General features: G+C 41.1%; 1 protein-coding gene across 1 annotated transcript in view; it reads right to left on the minus strand.

The window, feature by feature from the left end:
• The window catches only part of Scn11a (sodium voltage-gated channel alpha subunit 11), an 82,157-nt gene that overhangs the window by 51,803 nt on the left and 7,769 nt on the right, over positions 1 to 22,585 (minus strand). Inside the window, exons 5-11 of the mRNA XM_076869138.2 lie at positions 12,925 to 13,053; positions 11,143 to 11,237; positions 9,132 to 9,305; positions 7,449 to 7,515; positions 2,964 to 3,105; positions 2,177 to 2,374; positions 1,179 to 1,352 (exon numbers count right to left, since the gene is read on the minus strand). Of these exons, the coding sequence (XP_076725253.1) occupies positions 1,179 to 1,352; positions 2,177 to 2,374; positions 2,964 to 3,105; positions 7,449 to 7,515; positions 9,132 to 9,305; positions 11,143 to 11,237; positions 12,925 to 13,053 (979 nt within the window). The remainder of the gene's footprint in view (positions 1 to 1,178; positions 1,353 to 2,176; positions 2,375 to 2,963; positions 3,106 to 7,448; positions 7,516 to 9,131; positions 9,306 to 11,142; positions 11,238 to 12,924; positions 13,054 to 22,585) is intronic.

Below are 22,585 nucleotides of genomic sequence, written 5' to 3' on the forward strand. Positions count from 1 at the left end.
GCAGTCTGTTCATCCTTCATCCTCACTGCCCTAACCATAGTTTCAGCTCCTATCATCTCTTAACTTGGGTTGCTATAGCAACCTCTTAATTCAATGCCTCTAGTCCTGTCTCCTCCCATCTCCTCTCTTCAATGCATCTAGCATTTGAAAACTGTGCCTCTGGTCATCTCACCCTTGCTTAAAATATTTCTGGGCTTCTTACCCCTTGCCCTCAGTGTAAAGGGTGAACCCACTGGCTTACTTTTCAAGGCCTTTTGTGATCATCCCCTCTTACGACTATAGCTTCTTGCCATTATCTCTGCCTCATCATACACATGTGCATGCAAACACACAACCACACACACACAACCACACTTACACATTCAAATACACGAAAGTGTTCAAATGAGTCCTGTTCTCCTGCTCACCTTTACTTCTGGGCCTTGCACACATCCCTCTCCCCAGAGAGAGGGATGCTTCTCTCTTCCTTTCACCACCCTTTCAGCTGAGGTACTGTTTTTTGAGAGCCCTTTTCTGACCCATTGCTCTTCCTTCCCCTACCTCCAGCTCCCTGCCAAGTCTGGGTTGGTTGTCGGAAACAGATGCATTGAGTTGCTCCATATGACCTTGGGCCATACTAAAGGGCTTTCTCTGGAGATTCAAACTCCCTCTTGCCCTAGGATACAGCAAGTCGGAAGTACAGGGAAATGGTCTCCAGTCCCCAGCAATCTGTAACCAAAGATGGACTGGAGTGGGTGCCCATGTATTCTAACACCCTCGCTCCAGGGGGATTCAACTCCAGCCACCTTCAGTGGTAACTGGCTTGATCCTGCACTTTCCCTGGGAGTCCTCCCCTGAGGATTGAAGAAAAACATCTCTCTGGGATGACTTTCCAAACAAGCTGCTTGCAACCTAATGTCTTTGGTTTTGCTCCAGAGGGACCCACACTTACACTCAAGTAGGAACCGTGCATCTCCAGTACCTACTCCAGTGCCAGGCAAATAAGAAACACTCTAAACAGCTTAAAGAGGTGTTTATAAATAAATGAGCAATTAAATGGACACGTAGATACATGAAAGTATGTGCAAAGGGATGAATGGATAAATGAGGAAATGAAGAACGAGTGGATTCCTTCAATTAGATGGTCCATGGACCTGTTCCTGGACCCCAGTATTATCAATCCTCTGGACCAGACTTACATTTGAGGGAGCCTCTCCATCAGAATCGGATCCTGAAGTTTTGTCTTTCCTAGACTTTCTCTTCAATAAGGACTTCTTTTTCTTATTTCCAAAGAACTTTCTCTTCTTTGGGGAAAAAGACGATGCTTGAAGGGAATTGAGTGAACTTCTGTCAATCCCCATGGCAACCAGAGCCTTAGAAAGTGAACAAAAGCAATTAACCAACACATTATACCTCCCCATAAAACAGTTCAGATGACCTCAGCCTCCGTCGCATCCCCCCCTCCCAGGGTAGTGATGCACCATTTAGATTGCTCATTGTCTTTCTGGAATATGCCAGCTCTGTCCTTGTTTATCTGGAAAACATGTTCAGATATTTTGCAGAGATTGCAGTTGTCAGATGCGAGGTTGACTCTCACATCTCTGTCGCTAACCCTTACCCCATGTCCAGCATGCACTAGGAACTCAATCAATGCTTATGCCTGAAGTTGCAGATATGAAGGACTTAGAGTGGACTTCCCTCCAACACATCTCTGTAGAGAATGACAAGGCGTATAAAACAAGTCCCTGCCCTGGAAAATCTTGGAATTGAACTGGAAAATGTAAAGACAGCAGAGAAACAATGAGAATGAAGGGGTTTTCAGCAAGGGAGAAGTCATCAGGCCTGTTGTTCCAGATCCCCCTCCTACCCTCAAGTAAAGCCCCTGGACCAAAACATCTCCAAATTTCCACAAGAAAGCCTGGAAGAGAGTCTGGATTTATATATTCATAAATTGTCTCTTCCAGCCTATAATTTAAGACATATTCTACAAGGGTCAAAGAGCATCAGTCTCAAGGGCTCTCACCTGGAGAGGGAGCAGCACAACCAGCCCTCAGGGGGCTTAAACTCTCAAAAAAGCACAGGTGGAGAAAGCACTGAGGCCAGGACCAAGGCAGCCTTGAACCTCAGGTCACATTGCCTCTGGGGTCCTTCTGCTGCCCTGTGCAGATCCCACAGTCTTGACCTCCCATACCCCTACCTCCTTTTCCTCCTTTAACAGCTGCTGGGCTTCCTGAAACATTTTTTCCTTGGCCTCAGTCTCTGCAGCTACATTCCTGTTCTGCTCCTCATAAGCCATGGTGACAACCGCCAGGGTTAAGTTAATCAGGTAGAAAGAGCCCAGGAAGATGACCACCACGAAGAAGAAGACTGAGTAGATCCCAGAGGTGCGCAGGGTCTGCAAGGAACAGAGCATATGCTTGCATCTGAAGCCTCTTCCACAGAAGGGTGACCATCACTTCAAGAAAGATAGTACAGCCACAGACAACAGTTCTTTCCCCAGGCCTGGGTGGCTCCGCTACCTCAACATCCTCTGCAGCCTCCCAGTCACCCAGTACCTATTGATACCCCGTCTCACAGGAGGGAGGTGCTATGCATACATCCACCCTCAGTGACTTTACTATTTTTGACTTCTCAATGGAACTTTTATATTTGAGAGAGAGAGAGAGAGAGAGAGAGAGAGAGAGAGAGAGAGAGAAAGAGAGCACTAGTGGTGGAACTTCCAGCAATATTAAGTCTGGAGAGCCATAATACTTGTAGAAAGAGTTTTTAGTTCTGTTTTTGTTTCATTTTGTGCTCTTCTTCTGAATACCACATTTATAATTTTCTTGAAATTTCAAACAGCACTTCTAAAGCAGAATGTAATAATACAGCTATTAAAGACATCAGGAATCCATGACAAAAATGGGGATGGATGGTAGGTTTCCAATAAATAAATATGTAAATAACGGACACAGGAGGAAAAAGAGAAACTATCAATAGGTAACCTGTCGATAAAGCTTCTCCCAGGAATCTTGAGTCATAAGCCGGAACATGGCAAGAAAAGACCAGCCGAAGTTGTCAAAATTTGTATAATTACTGTCAGGATTAATTCTGGTGTGGTTGCACGTAGAATTGTTGGGACAGGATCTAGATGTTGGAAACAAAGGATCAGAGAAGGCATTACATTCCCCACAGCCCAGTTCCTTTCGCCGGGACATGGTTCTTCAGAGGGCCTTTGGCTCACGCCAGGAAGCCCTGGAGGAGGGTTGGGAGTATTTGTAAAGTGGCCGTCCATCCCTCTGCCAGCCACACCTTCCCGGCTTCACCCTCCTGTGTCTGCTCATGGGCTTCTTTTCCCAATGGATTGATCAATAAATTCATATTAACAAGTTTTTCATTGAAAAATTAAGTGCAGTGACACAGCCACTAAACAATATAAAAGGGCCAATGATATTGTGTCCATCCGTCCCCAGTCCCTCAAGGATTATTTCCTAGCAGCATTTAACAGTTACTTTTGTGACCTTGTAGTATTCTCTGAATACAGAAACACACACACACACACACACACACACACACACACACACAATACAAAGGGGGGCATGCCTTAAATAGTCTCCTGCATCTGGCTTTTTTCTTACAATAATACAGCTTGGAGATTTTTCTATATTGGCATACAGGGGAATATGTCCTTCTCTTCAGATTTATATCATGCTTTTTCAGATCTTACAGTCTTATGATTTATATGACTGCTCTGCTAATGATGAATATTTGGGTTTTAAAGGTTAATCGTCTTTTGCTCTTACAAATATCTAGGCAATGAATATCTATGCCCAGTGGTCTTTGCCCATTTTACCATAGCACACACCATTAAATATATCCATGGGATTACAAAGGTATGCATTTGCTTAATATTTAGAAAATGTAGCATTTTGTCACATAATTTTAAAAGACTCCATTCACCAAAGAGTTTGTAATGAAATGTGTGTGCCATTCGCACATACTACAATTCAATGACTTTTAACTCTTTTACATTTGTACCTCTAAATATATTGCTTACATTGATATTTAATGTATCAGAATCCCGCCCTGGTAGGTGAGGGTCAACTCTCCACCATCCCACACCACTTCACCACTACTCCTATCATTTATCCCAGGAAAATACTGTGGCTCGTGCCGATGGCTCCCCTCAGTGGAGACATTTTTTCCTTGGCTTTGGCAGGCTGAATAGTTTTACTCCCTCGTTTTTCTGGAACACATCTCAAGTAGCTTCTTAAGAAGACTGAGTGACCTTTTACTTTTTTTGTATGAACATTGTCATCCCATCTTCACAATCGATTGATAGAATTTCATGTTAAAAATGGGTTTCCCTTAGAAATATGAAGGCATCGCTTAGCTCTTATCCTGTGCTACTGCTGAGAATTTGGATACCAATTTCAACTCTGGTATCTTTGTGGGTGACTTTCTTTGCCTTTTTGGCTTTAAGATCTTTTGCCCACAAGATCCTGAAATACCAAGACAATACACTTGGCATGGGCTTTTTCTCTTGGGTGTGTTGGGAACTTCATGGGCACCAAGGGTCTTTCATCCTTAAATTCCAGAAAAATTCCCTGTTTTTTTTTTTTTTGTTGATGTTGTTAATATTCTTTTTTTTATTGTTCTGTCCTCTATTTCTGGAATTCCTACTTAGTCAAAAGTTTAGAACTTCTTAATTTTTTTTTATATTTATTCTTACATTTTCTGTTTCTGTTGTGTGTTTCTACCACCTGAGCTACCTCCTCAGCTTCATCTTTTACACTCCATTGTAGATTGTTTTGTAATCACACTTAATTTCTAATTAACTTCTAGTTTTCGGACTGTTCCTTTTTCTTAACAAGCCATTTTCAGTTTTTAGATATGCAGTACCTCTCTTTTAATTTCACCAAGGGTCCTACTTAAAGTTTCTAAAGACCCACTTGGCTCTTTGAATTCTTGTTTTGTCCATAGCCACTTGTTCTGTTTCTTTTTCTGAATCTTCTTTCTGTCAAAGCCTGTCCCCCAATGTCATGGTGAACCTGGGTTGTCCAGTGGCAGCTCTCACAAGCTGATTGGGAATTTTGCTGGAGGAGTGGGATGTCCTGAGGGCTATAGGCTTGGCTTTAGGATACCTGGGGAGGAGGGCTTCCCTGTACCCTCACTGGGAAATGCTATGAAGTCCCAGTGCCCTCGAACTTCTAGGAATCTATTGAGGATGGTCGCACCATGCTTGACGTCCCCCATTACCCAGTCACCATTTGCCTATCTCCTCCTCTTTGGACGCACCTTCCTTTCAACTCACCAGGTGATTGAGCCTGTCCCTCCACGTTCCCCTCTCAGCCAACAGCACCACACGGGGAATGGAAGCTTGTGTAAGCTCTCTCTCCTTTGCTCTTCCTCCCATCTTTTACAGATGCACATGCATTTGTAGTCACTGATATACACCACCGTCCTCTTCAATCCACAAGTCCTGTTTCTTCTACCCACTAAATGTCTTTGGGACTCATTCATTGATTTCTTTTCTTTTTTATTAAAAAAAAATTTTTTTTTCAATGCTGAGAATTGAAGTCAGGGTCTCCTCACACATGCTAGGCACATGCTCTGCCAAAAGGCACACCGTGACCTTACCCATCCATCTCTCTTCATCTCCATGGTACAGCTTCATGACTCTCACTTGTACTCATATAGTCTTGAGAGCAACTTCCTCGTCTACTCTCTCCTTCCATTCTCTACACAGAAGCCATTTAAAAAAAAATCTACACAGATAGTTGTCCTATATTAAAACCTCTCTACATCTCCTGTTTCATTTGTGATTAAGGCCAAATCCTTGGCACTGACAGGCTACCAGGCCCTGAACAGTTGGCTCCCATTTCTCCTCCTGCCTCCTCTCCTGCCCTCTGCCTGACCAGTTGCTGGGCTTCATGTGCTCCCTGATGTGTTTGCATGCTGAGGTCTCCTACCATGCTGTTTCCACTGTGGGGATTGGGTGCTCTCTCCTCACCTACCGGGACCTCCCACTTCCACTTTGGGTTTGGGTCAATTCATCCTCAGAAATGCAGCAGAGAGCAAAGCCTGGAGACCCCTGGGGCCTGCCAGAGGAGGCCTGTCTGAGGAAATGACCTCAGAGCTGCCTTCGAAGAGTACCAGCTCCCCAGAAACTAATGCACTATGACCTGCACAGGATGTCACAGACTAGAAGTTGGTTTATTATCAAACTCCTGAGCTTAGACTAAGAGAGCAGTATCTGACACATAGAGTCAGGAACATCATAAAGACCAGGTGGAAACCAAGGCTGTTGCTTTTGTAGGTCAAGGTGACACAGCTCACCTTGAATTTTGCCTACAGTATCCATACCTGTCCTGCATGGTGAGAGGCCAAAGAGTCATTATCTGCAACAAGCTAAGCATCCCTGGTTAACATGAGGACACTGCGGGTACAGTGTCCTGACAGGGACCATTCTAGGGAGCTCAGTGAACCTCACATTAGATTCAAGCCTGTTGCATTTTGTAAGTGGTGTGACAGACTTTTCCCTAATTCCCCAGAAAGGGCCCCATCCCCTGTCGTATCTCAGCATTTGCACATCTCCCTTGCAACACACATCACACTTTGTAGAATTTACTCTATGTCTGTCTTCCCTGGCAGGCATCAATTTCAAGAGAGTACAGCAGCTCTGTCCATAACATGCTGTGGGTCCTGATGTCTATTTGACATATGGGAATGGATGTAATCTATTTCATTACAGGGCCTTGCATATTATCTTAATTTGAAATACACTCAGTAAATCTTCATTGACTTGAACTTCTCACCATAACCCTTAGAAGAAAGGGTTTCTCATAGGCCCAGAGGGTGACCAACTCTGGAGCTAAGTGTGTGTAAATGCACAAGCAACTGCATTTGCAGTGAGAGGAGTGATATTCAGGAGCCAAGAGAAGCGTGCTCAGCAGCCAAGAGAAGCGAGCTCAGACAGTCTTGCACCGAGGCAATGCCAGCAAGCACCAAAGTCCTATGTGGTTCTCCACCATGACTTCTTTAAGCCCTTGAAAGTCTTGATATCCACTCCATGAAGTTAAATGTCACTAAGTTTTTAGTAGATTTCTTATGAGCTACCCATTCAACATAATTGGGGGAAAACCTGTTGTGAACACTTGGAAATAACTTTCAATTGAATAATGCAAGTCTAAACTTGCTTAAGCTGGGCCTGGTCATGCACTCCTGTGATCCCAGCTCTTCGGGAGGCTGAGGCAGAAGGATCCTGAGTTCAAAATCAGCCTGGACAAGTTAGCAAGATCCTGTCCCAAGAAAATAAGCAAGTAAGTAAGGAAATAACTTTGCTTAGACACAGGAACTAATTGGCACTGTTTGAGAACTCTCCTCACTGTTTCTACCAGTCATTACATGAAGACTGTTTGCCACACCATTCCACAGGTCCAGAGGTGCTCTGCTTGTAGGGGGGGGGGGGGAGAGTTTAAACCCCTTACCTGCTGCCAAACCAGCTGCCACACAACATGGGTTCTTTGGAATTATCTTCCTTTTCAAAGCAATATTCTGAGAGAAGAAAAAGTCATAAATTATAATTTTTTAAAAAGCACTAAAATAAAAAAGAACAGTAAATACACCCAATTACTTTTGAAAGCAGATGATTCTGAATTATCTAAAATCATCAAAGTTGGTGAACAGAGAGGACCTGAGTCTTAAGCCCTGAGGAAAGAGCAAGAGAAAAAGAGGGAAAGGAAGAATATACATACAACAGTGAATGAGCCAGGGACCAACCCTGGGCAGGGCCAGGTGAGGTGGGGGTAGCAGAAGGGGCTGAGCACAGACTCTGTCCTTGACTGATGCAAAAAGAGTGTAGCCACTTGAGATTCAGGACACATGGAGAAGGTGTAGGGTTGACTTCAGTGTGCAGAGGGTGGGCACAGAAAGAAATATTGAAGATACTTGAGGAGGAGGTTTGGAAGTTGCTGATTCCTTTTGACCAAATCCAGACATTGCAAACACCTCTGCAAAAGTGGGGATATAGCTCAGTTGGTAGAGTGCTTGCCTTGCATGCATAGGCCCTGGGTTCAATCCCCAGCACCATCAAAAAAAAAAAAAAGCCATGATGAAGAAGTGGGCTGAGATCTAACTGGCAGGGGATAGAGTGGACACAGCTCTTGTGGATGTGCTTTGGGTTTTTCCTTCTCTAGAAAATCCCAAAGAAGGGCAAATTCTTTAAGAAACCTATCTTCATTCCTCAGAAAACGTGGAATGGAACCACCATTTGACCCAGTTATTCCACTCATCAGTATATATTCAAAAGACTTAAAATCATCATACTACAGTGATGCAGCCACATTTATGCTTATAGCAGCTCAACTCACAATAGCCAAGCTATGAAAACAACCTGGGTGTCCTTTAATGAAAGAATGGATGTGGTATATATAACACAATGGAATATCACTCGGCCATAAAGAAGAATGAAATTACGGCATTTGCTGATAAATGGATGGAACTGGAGAATACCATGCTAAGTGAAAGAAGCCAATCCCCCAAATCCAAAGGCCGAATGTCCTCTCTGATTTGTGGATGTTAACCCAAGCAAGGAAGGTGGGGGGGGTTGGAGAATAGAAACCCATTGGATTAAACAAAGAGAAAAAAGGGAAAGAGAGAGGGACAGGAATAGGAGAGACAGTAGAATTCATCAGTCATAACTTTCCTGTCCTTGTATTTAAATACATGGCCAGAGTAACTCCGCATCATGTACAACCACAAGAGTGGGATCCTAAATAGAATAAGTTATAATATGTGTATGAATAATCTACCAAATACATTCTACTATCATGTGTAACTAAAAAGAACAAATAAAAAAAAACTATCCTTCACTAGTATGGCAATATGTAAATCAATGGATGTGCAACTGATGTGATTCTGCAATCTGTATACGGGGTAAAAATGGGAGTTCATATCCCACTTGAATCAAAGTGTGAAATATGATATATCAAGAACTATGTAATGTTTCGAACAACCAACAATAAAAATTAATTAAAAAAAAACTATCCTTAAGTGAGATCCAGGATGGATGACACCCTCCCTTGTTCCTAAGAGCAAACTTTGCAGGGCGGCACGATTGGGGATCAATAAAAGTTAACTATGCACAAAAGAGTGAAAGGTGGGATATTTACCATTAGTTTCAAAGTTGCGGGTACAGTTGGTCCTGATACATTTCTGGTTCAGATTTCCCATGAAGAGCTGCTGACCTACCAGGGCGAAGATGCTGAGGCAGAAGAGGGTGAGGACCATCACGTCAACAAGCTTCTTCACAGAACGCAGCAAGGCCCCCACAATAACCTTCAGACCTGAGGAGGAGGAGGGCAGGAGAGGGTGGAGCTCCTCCCACTCCAGGCCAGACCTGGCCAGGAGTAAGGCGGGAACAACCCTGGAAACTGTCAAATTGTGCACTGGAGTTGGAAAGTGGCCTGGCCCGGGGCCCTGATGTCTTGATTCTTGTGCTTCCAGAGGACCATCTATGGTTTCCCTGCCACTTCATTAGTGTCTCCTGCTCATCTCTTTTGCCGGTTCCTCCTCTTCTCCCTCCCTTTTAAAGTTGTGGTAACCTGGAGCTCAGGCCTTGGTCTCCATCTGAGCCCATCCCTTAGTGATCTCAGCAGATTTCATGGCTTTAAAACCATCTATAGGCCCAAGATTCCCAAAATACAGCTCCAGTCAGACTGTCCCCTAGAATTCCAGATTCATGTACCTAATTGCCTGTTTGAGACTTTCACTTGGATGTCTCCCAATATCTCAATCACAAAACATCTGAAACCTCTCCCCTCCAGACCCAATCCTGTCACAGTCTTCTCTATCCCGGTCAATGACAACTCTGTCTGACGCTACAGGCCAAAACTTTAGCGTCCTCCTTCATGCCTCTCTTTTGCCCACACCACACATACAATCGACCTGTCAGGAACTCCTGTGGCTTCAAATTTATAGACTCTGAACACTGTCCACCAACTCTATGCCCAGCACCTGACCTGAAGTACCACTGTCCCTTGCTTGAAAGATGGACACTTGTGCCACTTTGGGTTCTGAGAAGCAGACGCTCTGGAATCAGGTGTGCGAGAGATTTGTTGAGGGGAAATGCCTGTGAAAGGGGACAGAGAGGGAGCAGCAGTCTGCAGGGACAAACTTCAGACTCCATATAGCCTTGAACATCTAAGACAGCAGAAAAGAAGTGGGATTGGATAGGAAGAAACTCAGTGCTGCTGATGAGTCTCAGCCAGAGGCTGGGGCACCCTGAGCCGCGAGAGGATCCCAGATCCTTCAGGAGTGGGCCACAATTAGCACCCCCGCCAAGCAGGGCAAGCCGGATCTTGGCATGAGCATGGATGCAGTGGTGACTCCAGAGGGGTGACAGCTGGGACTTTAGTTAATTGTGCTCCCTGCAGCAGGAGATGAGAAGCATATTTCCATGGTAACTACCATGCCTTCTCCCTGGTTTCCTGCCTCTGTGGCTTCTGACATTCTGTTCTCTACGCCCCAGTTCCCATCTCTTCAGAGCCAGATCCAAGTCCTCCCCATGCCTCTGAGCCTCCCCTTCACTTCTGTGACTCCCAACTCCACCTGGCCCCTCCCTCACCTTGTTCCAGCCCCACCCACAACCTTGCTGTTCCTCCATCTTTGCTCGGGCTAGTTCCCATCTTGGAAACCCTCTTTCCAATATATCCATTTATGTTCCTCCTCTCCACCTTCAAATTTTTGCTCACCTCTCACCTTCTCAATGACACTGACCACTCCCAAGTTACAATCTGCTTCCCCTAAACTTTGTGACTTCCCATAGCCCTTGTGATGTCTAAATTTCCTTCTTACCTTCCGTGGCACACAGCAGGTTCTGACATGCTGCATAATTCACTTATTATGGTTATTGCCCCGTGTCGGGCTCTCCACTCTCAACTCTAGACCATGAACTCTATGAGGGCAGGGGTCTTTCTTTTCTCACCGGTAGATCCTAAGCATTCTAGCATAGCGTCTGGACAGATATATAATTATGTCAATAATTATTGACTGAACAATCAAATAAAAGTGCCCAGCCAGGTTTGTTTGATTCTAGTTTCCATGATGACATTTTGAAAATTTTAAAGATAAAAGAACACCCTCTCCAGCTACGAGCCCGTGTTGAAAGTCAGAGTGACTTACCTGAAACTACTGAAATTGCCTTCAAAGCTCTGAACACTCGGAAGGTACGCAGGGACAACAGATTGATTTTTCCAAATGGAAAATAAGATGCAATCCTGCAAGACAGAACACAGGGTTAGCCTGGGCTTGCTCAGTCCGGCAGCTGCACTGATCGTCTCCACCAAGGCCAGAGGAAGCACAGCCTGGGGCTTGCACCCACCTATGGGAAATCCGCAACCTAACCTCCCAGCACCACTATCATCACAGAACCTGGCAACATCCCTGATCATTGCTGTGGACCACAACCTGCCCAGGGGCCTCTTCTTAGCTAATCTTTACCCACAGACACAAATGAGGCCACATGCATGGACAATAGAAATCTTCACATTTACTGACTGATTGCTAAATTCCAGGCCCCAGTGTACTTTGCTAAGGTCTCCCAGTCCCTACATGGCCAAATCTGGATGTGAACCCAGGCTGTCTGTTTTCAGAGTCTACACTCAACTGTTGGGTTTTACCAACTTTCAATGACTAAGAATACGTCAATATTGAACTTCAAACACAAAACTCTGAAAATAATCACACCTTCCTCTAAGGGCTTTTGGGAACCATGAATAGGAAAATAAATGCAAAGTACTAAACACAATGCCTGGCACAGATACATAATGTTAGGTTAATAGCTGTTGTATTAGCAATGACATGTTGCTTTTCTTAATTTTTTTTTTAAGAAAGATAGAGAGGAGAGAGAGAGAGAGAGAGAGAGAGAGAGAGAGAGAGAGAGAGAGAGAGAGAATTTTAATATTTTATTTTTTAGTTATCGGCGGACACAACATCTTTGTTTGTATGTGGTGCTGAGGATCGAACCCGGGCCACACGCATGCCAGGCGAGCGCACTACCACTTGAGCCACATCCCCAGCCCCTTAATTTTTTTTTTAATATTGCTGACTCCATCTCATTATTTAATGCCACATCAGTATCCTCTCCTTCAGGAAAAACTTCAACCATCATCTCCTGCCATGCACAGAAATTAACACAAGTGGACCAAGGAAATAAACATTAAAAACAAAAAATTATGAAACTTCTATAAGTAGCCAGGCATGGTGGTGCACACCTGCAATCCCATTGGCTTTGGAGGCTGAGGCAGGAAGATTACAAGTTCAAAGCCAGCCTCAGCAACTTAGTGAGGCCCTAAGCAACTTAGTGAGGCCCTGTCTCTAAAAATATATGTATGTCGAAAAGTGGCTCCCTGATTAAGCTCCCCTGGATTCAATTCCCAGTACCAAAAATAAATAAATAAATAAACTTCTACAAATAAATGTGGGTGAAACTCTTTGTGACTTCCCAGTAGCCAGAGATAAATTTTAGAGTCCTTCCTTCCTCCCATATGCTCTGACAGTTCTATAGATGCAGAGGCCCTATCTCAGATTGTAATGGTCACTACTTGTCCATCTCCCCCTCTAGACTGTGAGCTTCATGAAGTTGAGAATCATGCTTTTTTTTTTTTCATTGTTATCAACACATATCTGGCCCCGGGCTTGGCCTGTAAGAGGCTGATGTGGGGGAGTAGATGGCATGAATGGCTGAATGGAGGAGAACAGGAGGATTGGTATAGGGTTTGTGCCTCCAGGCCTCCAGCCAACTGGGGGCACCGCACTGTTCAGGGCCAACCACCACTACACTCAGAGCTCTAAGCATTATCAAGCCACCTCAGTCACTCACATGGGTCCACACAGAGCCTGGAGAGAAGCAGAGGGACTTCTTTCCCACCCCCAAGTCTCCAACAAAAATTTCAAACATCTTACGCTGTTGCAATGACAACGGAGTCCAGCCAGTTCCACGGATCGCGAAGGAAAGAGAACTCATCCAGGATAAAACCTCTTGCCAATATTTTTATCACGGCTTCCAAAATATAAATCGCAGTGAAGATGTATCTATAAAACAAGTCATCCAGCACACGAGGGAGCATGATAAGTGACGGGAAAAGCACGGAGTCCATCTGTCTTATCTGGCCTTGGTATTTTATTTCATTTTAATATGATGTTTACTATCCGGGTCTACAACAAATCAGAGTTCAGAAAGCCAAGCTCTTCAAGCAAATTCTCGTATCTAGAATTCTAGCATTTAGGATTTAGGTTTTCAATGTCTGGCTACTCTTCAGTGTCTGGCTCAATGGATGTCTTCTTGAGGATAGTGTCAGCCAACATGGGCCCTAGATCTGGAGGCTATAGTTTGTCATCACCATTCTAGAGCTGTCACTCTGGCATACAGAAGGGGACAACTGTGAGGGAACAATGAAGAGAGCATATGACCAGGCAAAAAACTGGGTCTTCCCACATCCTGTACTCATGGATTGGAAGATTTCATATTGTTAAAATGTCGTACTATCCAAAATGAGCTACAGATTCAATGCAATCCTTACCAAAAAGCCAATGACATTTTTTTTGCAGAAATATAAAAATCTATTCTAAAATTCATTTGGAATTTCAAGGGCCCTGAATAGCCGAAATAATCTCCAAAAAGCCAAACAAAATTATAAATCTCCAACTTGCTTTTGTTAAAATTTATTGCAAAGTTACAATAATCCAAATGGTGTGGTATTGACATAAAGACAGACATATAAACCAATGGAATAGAATACAAAGTCCAGAAAAAAACCTTAATATCTATGTTCAAATGATTTTCAATAGGGTGCTAATACTCTTTACTGGGAAAAAAATACCATATTTCAACAAATGGTGTTTGGAAGACTTAATGTCCATAGCAAAAGAATTAAGTTAGATCCTTATCTTACCCTCTATACAAAAATTAACTTGATATGAATTAAAAATCTAAGTGTAAGACCTGACAAAAGTTCATAGAAGAAAACACTTGTAAATAATATATCTGATCATGGGTTAATATCCAGAATATACCCTATAGCTCAGCAACAAACAAATTAAATAACTTAGTTATTTATTAGGTACAATGAATCAAAATGCATTTTGCTCTCATATGTACCTAATTATAATTAATTAATTAATTAATTATTTTTTTAAAAAGCCATAGCAAATATTACCTCACACTCATTAGGACGGCACTATTAAAAACAACTTTAAAAATAACAAGTTTAGGTAAGGTTGTGGAGAAATCAGAACCCTGAGGCACTGTTGATGGGATTGTAAAACAGTATAGAAATTTCTTAAAAAATTAAAAATAGGCCTGTAATAAAATTCAGCAATCTCTTTTCTGGGTAGATACAAAAGAATTAAAATCAAGGTCTCAAAGAAATAGCTGCATGCTCACATTCATAGCAACATCAACATCCAAGAGGTGGAAGCACCCAAAGATCCTTCTAGATGAATGGGTGAACAAACTGTGGGACATACATGTAATGGAATATTCATCAAACTTAAAGACGAAGAAAATTCCGTGACTTACCTACAACATGAATGAAACTTGAGTCATTATGTTAAGTCCAAATAAGCCAGTCACAAAAGAACAAATACTGTACAATTCACTTATATGAGGCACCTATAGTGGTTGCCAGGGGCTGGAGGAAGGGTGGAATGGGGAATTGATGTTTCATGGGAATAGAGTTTCAGTTTTAAGGAAAGAATTCTGGAGATGGATGCTAGTAATGTTGTGCAGTAAGATGAATGTACTTAATTCCACTTAAATGCACACTTAAAATGGCTAATATGGTACATTTTATATTGTAGGTGTTTTACCACAATTTTTTTAAAAAAAAAACACTGAGTCTTTCATTTTCTTTTCTAATTCCTACATCATGTTTCACTCTCAAACTTTCTTCTGCTACCTCCCAAAAGAGGCCCCCCACACACCCCTTTCCTTTTATTTTCTTTTCCAGTGCAAGGGATTAAACCCAAGGATGCTTAACCCACTGAGCCACATCCCCAAATCTTTTTTATATTTTATTTATAAACAGGGTCTTGCTAAGTTGCTTAGGGCCTCTGTTATTATAATCGCAAACTGTCAAAAATGCTGAGTCTACACACTCACACACACACACACACACAGACACACACACACACACACAAATACACTTTGGGAACTGAAGCAATCAAACAGCCTGTTGGTTCAGAGTAAAAGAAGTGGGTCTTTCCTGGCAGAATATCTAGCTACGAATTGTCCTCCAAGCTAAAGGAACAGGTCTTAGCAACCTGAAAAACCCAAAGCAGCCAAATGTAAAAGCAGAAATGGTTATGAGGCTGCCACAGGCAAGAGTTCTTCTCTGTTTCAGCCTTTTCTGAGCTGCTCATCTTTTGGTGACAAATTAACACATCAGATTAAATAATGCCTGCCCTGAAATAGCTTTTAACTTCAAGTGTGATTTACAAAGGTATAGATAGTTTTGGGGGAAAAAAAAAGGTTATAATTGCAGATTTGTGGGATTTTTGCAGGTCCTCATCTAGATCTAAAGCAAATGAGACAGCAGCCCTAAGCCACCAATTTTACCTGACCATTATTCTCCCATGTCCTGTACCCCACTGATCTCCTTTCTAACTGATGCTTGACCAGAAAGACCAAGATGACATCCAACACAGAGTAGAGGCATGCCCCCCAGCAAGATGCTGCAGGCCTCTTTATCTGAGGATATTTTTGATGGCCTCCTCCAACGCCCACTTTCAGGCAGTCACTGCCTGACCCAGTGCTGCTGGGGAAAGTGGCAGCTCTACGCTCACCCCTGGCCCTGCCTTGCTGCTTCCCCACAGATAGACTAAGGGCTCTTTCCTCTCTCTGCCTTATGGGTCTCTCAGTGGTGAAAACAACCTTAGAGCAAATTGGCTTCCAGTTGGACCACTGCTTCCCGTAAAGAGAGCTCATTGCACCTCACCACAAGTGCTGGGCAGGGCAAACCACTGCTGGGGGAGCGCTGTCTCCTCTGCAGGTCCTGCTCCACTCACCACCACAGCTTCCAGGGAAGCTGCAGTAAGCAACCAGCTGCAGCATCCACACTCTCAATCAGCTCCTAGCATGACCGCAAATCTGACCATGTTCCCCAGTGATGCTGACAGGATGGTCTCTATTCCCAGGAAATCCATGAGCTTCCCAAGGCACAGTCCCTAATCTGATTGGCCTTTAACCAGATTCCAAGTCCCACTCAGCAGCAGAGAGGGATCCATAGAAGACGCATGCAAGTGGGAGGAGAATTCCCTGGAGACAAAGAGACCAGATCACACCTAGAAGTCAAAGCCTGACCTGCCTCTGACTCATACCCCAGAAACCACTAGAATTATATAAAGGAGACCAGATGCAGCCCAGAAAAATGGTAGTGTGAAAATGACTGGACATTGCCTTCCCAAATTCTCATTATAAACCTGTGGAACCATCTGATAATGAAAGTGCGTTTTAAACATGTAAGTGAGAATAAGATTCACCCAGATTCTGGTGGAAAAGTCTCCAGTGATCAACTCATCTTTCCCAGGAGCACCCAACCTTGCTCACATAACCCCTTTCCTGAGGATAGTGCATCTTCTCACTAATGCCTCCAAGGTCTGGGAGACCTCAGTTCCACTCCTGCATGAGGCATTAACAGGAGCCAGCCAGATTCCATGTCATACCCCTAACATGGGTGCTTTTGTACCTGTGTACAAAACCAAGTCCCTTGAGCCTGAGACAGTAAATGAATCATGGCCTTGATAATCTTGTAAATGTTCGATGAGCATTCCATTCACAAGATGCTTCTTACATATGCCTACACCTGAGTGGGTCTCTGATTACTAGAGGATCTGAAAGAGAGGGGTAACTTATGTGAGGGAAATGATGCAATACTTAAAATTTTCCAAGTACAACTTCAAGAGTACGACTATCAACATCCCCGAAAAGGCCATCTGCAAGGAACTGAGTCAAAAAACAAGGAAAAACAAAAAATACAAAAGACATTTAGAAGGTATTAAAAATTAAAATGTCACACATTAAACTCTATGAGACAAAGTTTTACCCAAAAAGGCATGACTCCTGCAAATATTTTCATTATTTACAAACAGAAGAAAAATGCATGAATTAAACATTCAAAGTCATATTTTAGAAAACATTAAATCCCAGTGAATGTATGATGAAGAAAACCAAAGAAGGTGGAAGAAAAGATAAATTGTGTTGTAAAATCAAGTTTAAGAGCCAGTTTTAGAATACAAACAACTGGCAAATCCCTGGGAAATTGAATCACACACAAAAAAAAGAATGCCCATGAACATAATGATAGATGAGAAAAGGGATATAGCAAAATATTTGGAAGAATTATAAAGTTAAATACAGCCCAATTACCTAAGAAAAATGAAAAAGCTATTAATAAACTAATCCCTTCCCATTCTAATTCCTTATATCCTATCTCACCCCCAGAAAAAGATTTGAAAACACAAGTTATTTTACTGAATAATTCTCCGTCTCTCCACACTTCAAAATGGATCGTTGCCATGCTTTAGAAAGCATTCCAAAACACAGAAAATATGGGAAGTCATCCAAATCATAAAGAGAGAGAGAGAGAGAAAGCAAATATGACAACAAGGAGGACAGAGAAACAACCTAACAGAATTTCTGGGACAGTATAAATGTAATTCTAAGAGGAAAATTTGCAGCATTGAGCACCTACATTAAAACAGAAAACCAGAAAGTTCCCAAATAATCTAAAGTTACACATCAAGGACCTAAAAAAAGGAAGAACAAACTAATTACAAAATCAGTTGAAGACAGGAAACAATTAAGATCAGAGCTGAAATTGAAAATATATAGCTGAATAGAAAAATATAAAGGATCAATGCAACAAAGCATTGGTTCTTTGAAGAGATAAATAAGGTAGATAAGCCCTTAGTCAAACTAGCCAAAAAAAGAAGACCCAAATCAATAAATTTAAAGATGAAAAAAATGAGATATTACCACAGACGCTTCTGAAATCCAGAGGATCATTGGAAACAATTTTGAAGATATAAGCTCTAATAAACTGGAAAATCTAGAAGACATTTAAAGATATTTAGACACATTTGATCTACCCAAATTGAACCCTGAGGATATAGAAAAACCTGAACAAACCAATATCAAACAATGAGATCAAAGCAGCAATTAAAAATATTCCAACAAGGAAAAGCCCAGGACCAGATGGATTCTTAGCTGAGTGCTACCAGATCATTAAAAAAGAACTAATGCCAATTTTCCTCAAATTATTCCATGAAGTAGAAAGAAAGGAAACCTCCAAAATGAATTCCTTGAAGCCAATATCACCCTGATACTCAAACCAGACAAAGCCACATCAAGGAAAGAAAACTTCAGGGAGGTTTTCAAGATGGCGGAATAAAGGAGGTCACTTTTCTGGCTGCACCATGGAATGAAACCAAGAAAGCAGAAAGGCAGCTTCTCAGAAAAGTAGGCGAACAACAACAGCAATAAAAAAGCGAGAGGACATTACTAGAATTTAAAACTGGACATTCAAAGCAGATCAGGGTCTCAGGAGGTTGGATATAATAAAATAAAGAAGAAATCCCCAGCATCCACAGCCACTGCAGTGGCCAGGCTGGAAGCCCCAGACACAGCAATCCCTTCATGAGCATGGTAGAGGGATAAGGGAATTAAAGGAACTGGCGTTTTTAGGAGGCCCAAGGTGTGTCTGGACATGGAGCACATAGAAATCAAGGACATTCCCTGGCAAACCTGAAGAAAACCAAACAGGATAGAAGAAAAGGTAAACTGTGTTTTAAAATCAAATTTAAGAGCTAGTTTTAGAAGAACATAGACATAGGCAAATATTAAAAGAATTTGCAACCTGAAAACCTGCACTTCAGGATATTCTCAACAAAATATTTTATGAAGGTGAAATGAAAAAAGAGGGGGTTAATAGTGAAGGAAGAAACTACACTAAGGGGATAGTCAATCAAAAGACAAACTAACTCACATTAAAAACTAAAAATAAATTCCCAAATGAATGGGAATATGAATCATATCTCAATAATAACCTCAAACATTAATGGCCTAAACTCATCAATCAAAAGACACAGACTGGCAGATTGTATTTTTTTTAAAAAAAGATCAAACAATATGCTGTCTCCAAGAGACTCACTTCACAGGCAAAAATATCCATAGACCAAAGGTGAAAAGATGGGAAAAAAACATATCATTCACATGAATAAACAGGGATTTCTATCCTCATGTCAGATAAAGTGGACTTTAAGCCAAAGTTAATCAAAAAGGACAAAGAAGGCCATTTCATACTGCTTTAAGGGAATTATACATCAACAAGACATAACAATCATAAATATTTATGCCCCAAACATAGAGCATCTACATACATCAAACAGACCCTTCTCAACTTCAAGAATAAAATAGAACAATAAACTTTAACATGCCTCTGTCACCACTGGCTAGAGCCTCCAAACAAAAACTACTGTCATGTATAACTAATTAGAACAAATTTTTAAAATAGAGGCAAAAAAAGAAGCTATAGAAGGAAAAAATACAATTGATAATTTAGACTTACCAGACATGTAGAACATTTCATCCATCAATACACTGTCTTCTCAGCAGTACCCAGATCCTTCTCTAATACAGACCATGTCATGTGCGCTATTACATATGTTGGCATACAATTGTAATATTACCTTTATATATTTTTAGCATCTGTAGGGTTATTTTGATAGCTCCCATTGATATTAATTTTTGTGCTTTGCCTTTTACTTTATTAGACTTGTTTGATTTTTAACAAATTTTAGCTGTTATATTTCTTCTCTACTGGTGCTTTACAAGTACAATCAGGAAAATGAAAATCAAACCTACATTAAAATTTTATCTCACTCCAGTTAGAATGACAATAATTAAGAACACAAATAATAATTTTTAAAAATGCTGGTGAGGATGTTAGGGAAAAGGTACCCTGTACATTGTTGGGGGGGGGGCAGCTACAAATTAGTAGAACCACTTTGGAAAGCATAATGAAGATTTTTTCGAAAGACTTAAGAATAGAACCACCATATGACCCAGCTATTCCACTCCTGGATATTTATCCAAAAGAACTAAAAGCAGCATACTTTTAGTAATATAGGCACATCAGTGTTTATAGCAGCACAATTCACAATAGCCAAATTATGGAACCAGTACAGGTGCCTGTCAACAGATGAATGAATTAAGAAAATGTTATATATAGATAGATAGATAGATATAGATATAGATTTAAAAAGAATAAAAATATGCCATTTTTTTGTGAATGGATAGAACTGGGTAACATCAGGCTAAGTGAAGTAAGCCAGATTCAGAAAGTCAAGGGTCAAATGTTTTCTCTTCTATGCAGAAGCTGAGAAATAAGGGGAAAAAGGAAAGGATTCCCATGAAAAGAGAAGGAAAATCAATAGGGTAGAGGAAGGTAATTGAGAGGGATGGAAGAGGGACAGGAAAAGGGAGAAACTGCAGAATGAAATTGACCAAATTAGGCAGTGTACATATATTAATATACCACAGTGAGTTCCACCTTTATGTATATTTGTAAAGCACCAATTTTAAAAAGAATAAATAAATAGAAATAAGACCACTAGAGCAGAAGAAGGGGAAGAGGAGGAGGGAATAGAAAAGGGAAAGAGGAAGTGCTGAGGACTTCAATGAGGTAAATTATATTCCATGCATGTATGATTATGTCAAATGAACCTCACTACTGTATATGACTATAAGGCACTAATGAAAACATTTTTTTAAATGATAAACATTTTATCAAAGATAGCCCAAGAATTAGCATGTGTGTGTATAATTTTTTTTATAAATGATAGTTTTATATAATGACAGCAACTAGTTACAAGATATAATAGGGGAAAAGATCATACTTAAAATTATGACAAAAAAAGTAAAATTCACAAGCATTACATTTAACAAGAAATTTGGAACATCTTTGTAAAGAAAACCTTAAAGCGAGTCTAAAAGAGACAAAGGAAGATTTTACTAAATGAAAAGGCATATTCTCAGTGAGTTGAAACCTCATAAAGGCATCAGTTTCCTCTAGGTTAATTTACAAATTTTAACACCATTACAATAAAACTAATCAAGTTGACTATATAATTTAAGTAGAAAAATAAACCAACAGGAACAATAAAAATCCTCAAAGGAGGAACAATGAGGGTGATTTCTAGTGCTACCAAACATTACAACATCAGGCAACCTTAATAGTTAAAAAGTGTGGTCTGGAAATATGAAAATGTACACCAAGCCAGATATGGTGGTTCATGCCATAACACCAGCTACTTAGGAGGCTGAGACAGGAGGACCACAGGTTTGAAGACAGCCTGGGCAATTTACAGAGACCGACCCTGCCTCAAAATGAAAAATTTTTAAAAAGGCTGACATGGCTCATGTAGATGTACCTCAGTGGTAGAGCATCCATGGGTTCAATTCCCAGTACTGCAAAAAAGAAAAAAAAATGCAGACCAATGCAGAGGAACAAGTCTAGAAACAATTCTAAATGCAGGAATTAATATCTCAAATTAGAAGATAAAAGGCAGACTAGTAAATGGAGAGGCATCTGGGATGAAATATGGCTTCAGATCAGTTTATCACATTTTATACTTGGATAAATTCTAAATTAGTCAGATATGTAAGTTTCTTTTTAAAAAAGAAATTATAAAAACACTATAAAAGGCTATCTTTTCTCTAATGCATGTTTTTCGCAACTTTGTCAAGAATAAGATGATTGTAGGTGTGTGAGTTTGTCTCTGCATGTTCTATTCTGTTCCATTGGTCTACCTGTCTGTTTTTATGCTGATACTATGCTGTTTTGTTACTATGGCTCTAGCATAATTTGAAATCAGATATTGTGACGCTTTCAACATTGCTTCCCTCCCCCTCTCAGGATTTCTTTGGCTATTCTTGTTCTTGTATTCTTCCACATTAATTTTAAGATTTTGTTTTTCTAGTTCTGTGAAGAATGTCACTCATATTCTGATGGGGATTGCACTGAATCTATTAGCAATTTTTGGTATTGAGAAAACTAGATATCCATATGTAGAAGAATGAAACTAGATCCCTATCTCTCACCCTGTACAAAAGTCAACTCAAAGTGGATCAAAGACATCACTGTAAGACCTGAAACTTGTCAGGTGTAGTGGTGTACACCTGTAATCTCAGCGACTGGAAGGCTGAAGGAGGAACAGTAAATTCAAGCCCAGCCTCAGCACCTTTGTAAAGGCTGTAAAGCACTTTACCAGACCCTATCTCAAAATAAAAAATAAAAAGGGCTGTGGATGTGGCTCAGTGGTAAAGCACCTCTGGGTTCAATCCATTGTGCCTACACTAAAAAAAAAAAAAAAACCTAAAACTTTACAACCATTAGAAGAAAAAAATAGGGGAAACACTTCAACATATACATGAAGGCAAATATTTCTACTGAGTACAGGAAAGAAGAGATAGAATCCATAAATGTAATGGCATCAAATTAAAAAGCTTCTGCACAGCAAAGGAAACAATTAGCAGAGTAAAAAAGACAACTGACAGAAACAAGGA

The sequence above is a fragment of the Callospermophilus lateralis genome, chromosome 1 (assembly GCF_048772815.1).
Source record: "Callospermophilus lateralis isolate mCalLat2 chromosome 1, mCalLat2.hap1, whole genome shotgun sequence".
Lineage (NCBI taxonomy): Eukaryota > Metazoa > Chordata > Mammalia > Rodentia > Sciuridae > Callospermophilus > Callospermophilus lateralis.